Source organism: Mus caroli, chromosome 14 (assembly GCF_900094665.2).
Source record: "Mus caroli chromosome 14, CAROLI_EIJ_v1.1, whole genome shotgun sequence".
Taxonomy (NCBI): domain Eukaryota; kingdom Metazoa; phylum Chordata; class Mammalia; order Rodentia; family Muridae; genus Mus; species Mus caroli.
In genome coordinates this window covers 41,016,065-41,022,597 of record NC_034583.1, presented here as the reverse complement: position 1 = coordinate 41,022,597, position 6,533 = coordinate 41,016,065, and the positions used below count along the sequence as shown (strand labels likewise).

At 44.0% G+C, this 6,533-nt stretch overlaps 1 protein-coding gene across 2 annotated transcripts in view; it reads right to left on the bottom strand.

Annotated features, from left to right (window-relative positions):
• The window catches only part of Naa30 (N(alpha)-acetyltransferase 30, NatC catalytic subunit), an 18,478-nt gene extending 12,814 nt beyond the window's left edge, over window positions 1–5,664 (bottom strand). Inside the window, exons 1-2 of one of the 2 annotated variants that reach the window (XM_029469100.1) lie at window positions 5,537–5,664; window positions 4,530–5,298 (exon numbers count right to left, since the gene is read on the bottom strand). In XM_029469100.1, the coding sequence (XP_029324960.1) occupies window positions 4,530–5,297 (768 nt within the window). In that variant the 5' untranslated portion in view covers window position 5,298; window positions 5,537–5,664. Of the gene's footprint in view, window positions 1–4,529; window positions 5,435–5,536 lie in introns of those variants that run through there. The other variant, XM_021182372.2, reaches the window with a different exon arrangement.
• Window positions 5,665–6,533: the final 869 nt, after the last annotated feature.

Here is a 6,533-nt window from a genome sequence, read left to right as displayed (position 1 = left end):
TTCAAAACATGACTTTTTTTGTAATGCTTATTAAAACTTTCAGGCCAGGGGAGACAAGATTTCTACAAGGTAAATATTCAAATACATTTACTGACTACATGTCAAGTGCTTACAATTAAAATCATTTGCAATAAAGGTCTGTTTACATTTTGGGAAGAGGGAGTAAGTAAAAACCTATTTTAAAGAAAAGTCTACTTATTAAAACACAATAAAATACTGTACAAGTTATCCATCAGCAGAGTATTACAACTTTTTATAATGAAGATTTTAATAAAAGATAAATATAAAACATAACTGAAAATTACACCTGGCAGTTAATTTTAATCAAGAAAAAAGTACCTAAGATTTTTTTTTTTTTTTTTTTTTCAGAAAAAGCACTGTTTGGAAGGTATTACTTAGATCACACTCAAAGAGTACGTTAGCACTATAAATACATGACGGTCTCACTTTCAGGATATTCGACAGTATGAATCATTATCATAAAGCTTGCACTCAGGAAGCTAAGGTGGAAGGATGGAAGGATCTGAGTCAGAGGATCCCAAGTTCAAGGCAACTTGCTCTTGCTGCTATACAGCAAGGCCCTGTCTCAAATACATTTATCTCAAATTCCAATCTTTCATTAGTGTAATAGAATAATGACTTATTCATATTTTAATAAAACTATCAGGTTATCCAAGTATTAAAGGTAAATTTTAAATAATGCTGATAACTCATTTTGATATGCCAGTGTTGTCAATGAAAATGTTTTTCAAATATTTCAAAACTGCTAAAAAGTTCTAATAGTGTATCCTGGGAAATATAAATAGGACGTTATCTTAGCAAGCAATATTTATTTGTAAATTAGCTTTCCAGAAACACCTATTTGAACATCACTAGGAATTAGTCAAAAAATTAGTAAGCAATGTCTAGCATACACTTAATATCTATTTTAACTTGAATTTGCTGTAATATTTTGTGGTCTATTACTCAATAAATTTCCAGTAATTCCTTCTTAAATAAACTATGGGAAAATCTGTAGGCAAGAGAGCTTTAATCCATTTCACACAAACCTGAAGTAGGATGAAAGAAAACCCTTTTGAAGGAGTATTAAACTCAATAACCATTAATAGTTCATCCCATTGTATCACATATTCCATAATTATTCTAGATCAAAAAACCTTACAATTATTTCCATTTTGTTTTCTCATTCATAAGATAACAGTTTAATTCACAACAATCAATTTGGTTTGTTTTTGGATTAAGTCCTAAAACAGAGAGAAAAGTTATCTTAAAAGACAACGTTTACATACTTGTGGGCTGAGAAAACCTAGGAGCAGTAACATTATATGCATGCACACTCCAGCACTACTAAAAGCATTTTCTGATTTGGATTGTCAAATAGTGTAAGAGACAGAGAGAGACAGAGAGAGACAGAGAGACAGAGAGAGAGAGAGAGAGAGAGAGAGAGAGAGAGAGAGAGAATGGACATGTGTACACATATACATGAAATAATCACAGACCACATCATATATTTGTAACACCCAGAAAATATTTGCCTTGACCTGATAAGTTAGGTTCATGTGAAATGGAAATATATAAACCTTATAGACCATAGAACAGCTGTATCCTACAGTTAATAAACCCACTCAAAAAGAAAACTTAAACCCACTAAGTACAGCTAGACAATGCTTTCAGATGCACCAGAATTTCAAGCATTTGTCCTCTGATCATGTAAGTAAAAAGCAAACAAAATATTGTTGTTAGTTCATTCTTGAGACTACATTGCTTCCCTAATTTAAAAATGTAAATAAGTATAAATCAAATTGTACATATTATCTAAAAATAAAAACCTGATGTGGCTTGCTGGTTATGAAAATCAATATTGTAATTTCTTCCTAATTAATTGCATTATCAACATTTACAAAAATCACTAAATTACTTGATTTTTTTTTCCAAAGAAAAGCTGCTGCACACATTTTGAAGCATATTATTAAATGTGTTTTCTGAAGTATGGGAAGTGGGAAGTCTCTGGTTTAACTTCACAAGGCTAAAAGTCTGTTAAGTCTATAGAAAAATGTGTATGTGCAAAATACAGTTTCCCAAACTTGAGAACACTAACCCTAGAGGATGCCAGAAAATTACATTTAGAATAAATGGAAATACTGCATTATATTGCTTGTTGTCTAAAAACTTCTAAAAAACACTACCACTGAAAATACTATATAAAGGGATACAAGCTTGTGGTAAATGACAGGGACTCATATTTATACTGGCTTCTATTCTCTAAAGTGTTAGGAATATTAGGGAGAATTTTAAGAAACTTATTTTTATGAGTCAACCAAGTACAGGCAATTTTTATGGTTCATATATTCCTCAAATATTCCATTAAGTCTACCACGTTATCCCTGGAACCTGGGGGCACACGGCAAGGTGTAATCCCGAGACTTCCTCATGTAAGGACTACTTTCTCTTGCTGAACACAACCCCAGCTACAATGTGTTTCATAAACTAGGTCAAATGTATGTCACAGTCCCTCACCTTACTGTCATGAGAAGCCAGGAGACCTGGATTCTACCTTTACCTATCTGCTACTAAATAGCTAGAGATTTAAGCATTGTACATCACCATGGGTTTTATTTCCATTAAAAAAAAATAGAAAGTGAGTCTATATTATCTTTAGGGCTGTCCTTTCAGATATAATTTGAAAAATAAAAGTTTTATTTATAAAAATTAGTTCTTATGGAAAATTCAATGAAAAGCATGCCAATATGAAATACCTAGTTGTAAACTACCTCTGTTGCATATCACTTTGTTTGCTATCTCCAAATTCATATTCTATACTTTCATTTGAGATACCTTAGAAAAAGCTTTTTGTACACATTTCAACTTCTAGATATGTGTTGCTTAATGTTCAACTTTGGCTAATAAAGGCGGAAGTACAAGTTATCTGACAATTAAGACAGGTCTACATAAAAACTGACACTTACCACAGTCTAAACACCAGAAAACTGAACTATAGCTGAACCATAGCTCAAGCCCACTCCCATGAGCCACACCCCCAGCTCCATTTCAGTTGAAAATGTGACTCCATTACACACTTTTGTGGCTTACCTTACGACTAAATCAATCCACAATTTTGAGGAATGGCATTTGATGGCATATGCAGTAGTGCTGTAAATACTGCCCCATATTCACTGACACTGTCTTAGAACCTGTTGTTTTGTTTTTTTAAAACAGGTTCTCTCTACAGGGCCCAGCTGTCATAGAACTCAATATGTGTAGACCAGGCTGCCCTTGAACTCAAGACTTCCTCCTGCCTCTGGCTCCCAAGTGCTAGGATTGAAGGCATGCGCCACCATGTCCAGAAGAACTACTTTAATACAATGTTAAGGATCTGGGGCGGGGTACTGAAACACAAAATAGTACCTAAAGTTTAAACAAATGCTCTAAGAAAAAAAGTTTAAGCGTAATTTACACGGGAGCTAGCAAATTATCAATATCTACAATATCCATTAGTATTTCTGGGTTGCCAAGCTGTGCAAGCAACCACAAGACTTTTTAAGTCTTGTCAAAACATACTGCAAGGAAGACTGAGTGCAACTATGTCAGGGTTAAAACAATAAATCAAAGTGGGAACTTGACTCTCTTAAATATGTGCCTTTAGTAAACATCAATGAAAACATGTCCTGTGCTGGCCACACCTCAAGTCTATCTAATTAAAGGTTTCATACAGACTGAAACTGAATCTATATTACTGTTGAGAGATTACTACATTACTGATGCTGGGAATGTAAACTTAATTATTCATCTTACCCGACAGACAAATATATTCAGCTTACATATAGGTAAAAACAAACCTTCAGTCAGCTATACCCACACAAACCAATGGTACTAGTTTTTAGACTGTTTTTGAGTAGTTTCACACTTAAGTTTCCTGCATCCCACAAAAGGGCCTTCTATTCAACTTTCAGGGCCCTCTCAGGCACCGGAAGTGTTAGTGACACCTTCTGCAATGGCACACCTGAAAGCAGGCTGACTACAACTGTTAATGGTCCACAATCAATGAACAGGGCCTGCGACTTCATTCTCCTGTGTGGCCACAGCAAGTTTGCTGACAGCCATGTCCACTAAAGCACATTTAGCGCATATATTCTTCCCGGACCATGGCTGTAACTGAGTTATTACTAAGGCCTGTATCGGATCAAAACCATGTTCCAATTCAATCACGGCAAAGTGCTCTAAGGATGAGGAAGGTTAAACATGATTAGAAGCTAATGTAAACAGGATGTAAGACAGCCCCCATGTGAAACATGCTCTGCACAGGATTGCTGCTGTTCCAAAAGTCACAAGATAACCCAGATCACAAGCTCTTACCTTCCACACAGTTCCACGGAATACCTGGGAAAAGTGCGCACTTTCGCGCCTCCCATCTGTAAGGTACTATGAAAATGAAGGATACATCCACGGCCACACACCGGGCCCTCACACTCCCTGCCCCGAGTGGCCTGGATCTCTGCGGGGCTCACCCTGTTTTCATTCCATCCACTTACCAAGAAACACAGCTGTGGCCAGTTGTGGATAAAATATCTATACGTATAAATGGAGTAGGGTTCAGACAGATCTTTGGTGATCAGTCTCATGATATCAGGCATTTGGAGCTCAGATTCATATCGGACGTATCGTATCGTCCGATCCTCCCCGGGCTCGGCCTCCCTGCCCTGGGAGCTCCTTAAACTGCAGCCGGTGGTCAGAGACGAAGACAGCAGCCGCACCTGCTCGTCCATCTCCTCCTCCTCCTGCTGCTCGGTGCCCTCCACCAGTCCATTTCGGGCCGCAGCGGGGTCGCTCGCCGCCCCCGCCGCCGCCGCTGCCTCTGGCCGGCCGGGGAGTGCAGTTCTTGCATTGTTGGGGACCGAGTGGGGAGGTCTCTCCCCCGGGTGTCCCTCGGCTCCTTTTGTGGCAGTCACTTTGGGGGCCCCGTCGGGGGCGGCCGCCTCCGCTGCACTCAGAACCTTACTCTTGAGGGTCGCCGCGGCCCGGAGGTGTCGCAGTTCTGGGCCGATCAATCCGTTGAGCTGCTGCTGCTCCGGAGGCAGCTGCGGGCAGCGAAGGCAAGAACGCGCCTTGGCCGAGGTCGCCGCCTCGCCGCCCGCTGGGCTCCCGCAGCCGCCTTCGTGCTCCTCGTCGTCCTCCTCGTCCTCGCTGCAGCAAGCGAGCGCGGCCCCCGCCGGGAACGGGCAGCGGAGCTCCGCCGCCGCTGGGGCCGCAGGCGCTGGTGGTGGGAGGAGGCTGCTAGGCCCAGGCGGTACCTCCGCCATCCTAGAAGCGACACAGCCGAGAGAGGAGGCCATGAGAGGCGGCCGACCGGCGCCAGGCAGCGCGGACTGGCGGGCCGGGGGCGGCCGAGGCGGGGGGAACAAAGGCAGAAACCGTCCCTCACCGAGTGTCCCCAACGCCGCGCCGCCCCCACGCCGCCGCGCCGGCCACCGTCCCTGGCCACCCGAGCCCCGCCGCCGGCCGTGTCACCGCCTCCCACCCGCCCCTCCTCGCGGCTCACCCCGCGCCGCTCCCCGCCGCCGTTTCCGCCGCTCCTCTCCCTCAGCCACCGCCGCGCCTCAGTCGCCTTCACCGCCGCGGCCGCTCCGCCGCCGCCGCCACCGCTGTCGCCGCCGCTGCCGAGCTCTCACCCGGCCGCCGCCGCCGCCGTAAAGCGCCTCGCCTGTTACCCCGGGTAAAGTTTCCTGGGCCAAGCTTTACGACACTTCCCTGCCAGCCGGCTGCCGGGCCAGAAAAGGGGGCGTGGAGGGAGGTGACCTGTGCAGGGGCGGGGCCCGAGGTGTCTCCGGAGGGCTTCCGGGAGGCCGCGTGCCGGGGGTGGGGCTCTAGCCTGGGGTTCCAGAGGTTCCAGCGGAACTCGCCCCGCAGCCTCCCCGGGTGGGCAGGGCTAGGGGCCCTGGGAGCTGCTGGCTGTTGACATCCAACCTCTAGTGCCTTTATGCAGCTGCACTGTTACAACTTTTGCTCTGACCTGGCGCATGGGGCAGGGAGCGCAGGCTACAAAGGCAGCAAATCCCGGCCTGGACCGCGAATTAGAGGGAATTTAAAACATTGAGCTGTGAAGATAGCATTTTGCAATTAAAAAAAAAAAAAAAAAACCTTTACCTACCCCGTTGGGACAAAAGAATGGCTAGTAGTCTTCTTGCCCCATTCTTCTACCCCGAAGATTGAAGTCATAAATGTGACAAACAGGTGCCAGACAAGGAAAGGCAACAACTGGGGAAAGCGACAGAGATGGTGGCGGCTAAGAAGTGTACTCCTGATTTGTGGTTGTAATTGTGTTAGGTTGGGAAGCACCTGGTAAAAGTTCACGGGATCCTCCCATGTGATATGCTAAGCAGGTGTAAAAACTTCAGCTCATTTGAGCGTGTGGGTTACCTCTGCTCTAATCCACAGCTGGTAGTTTTCTGCATATCTGATCTGAGAGTTGAGTAAATAACTCACACGCATACTAATCAAGTTACTTATTAACTTGTAGGAGCTGAAGAGATGAGTCA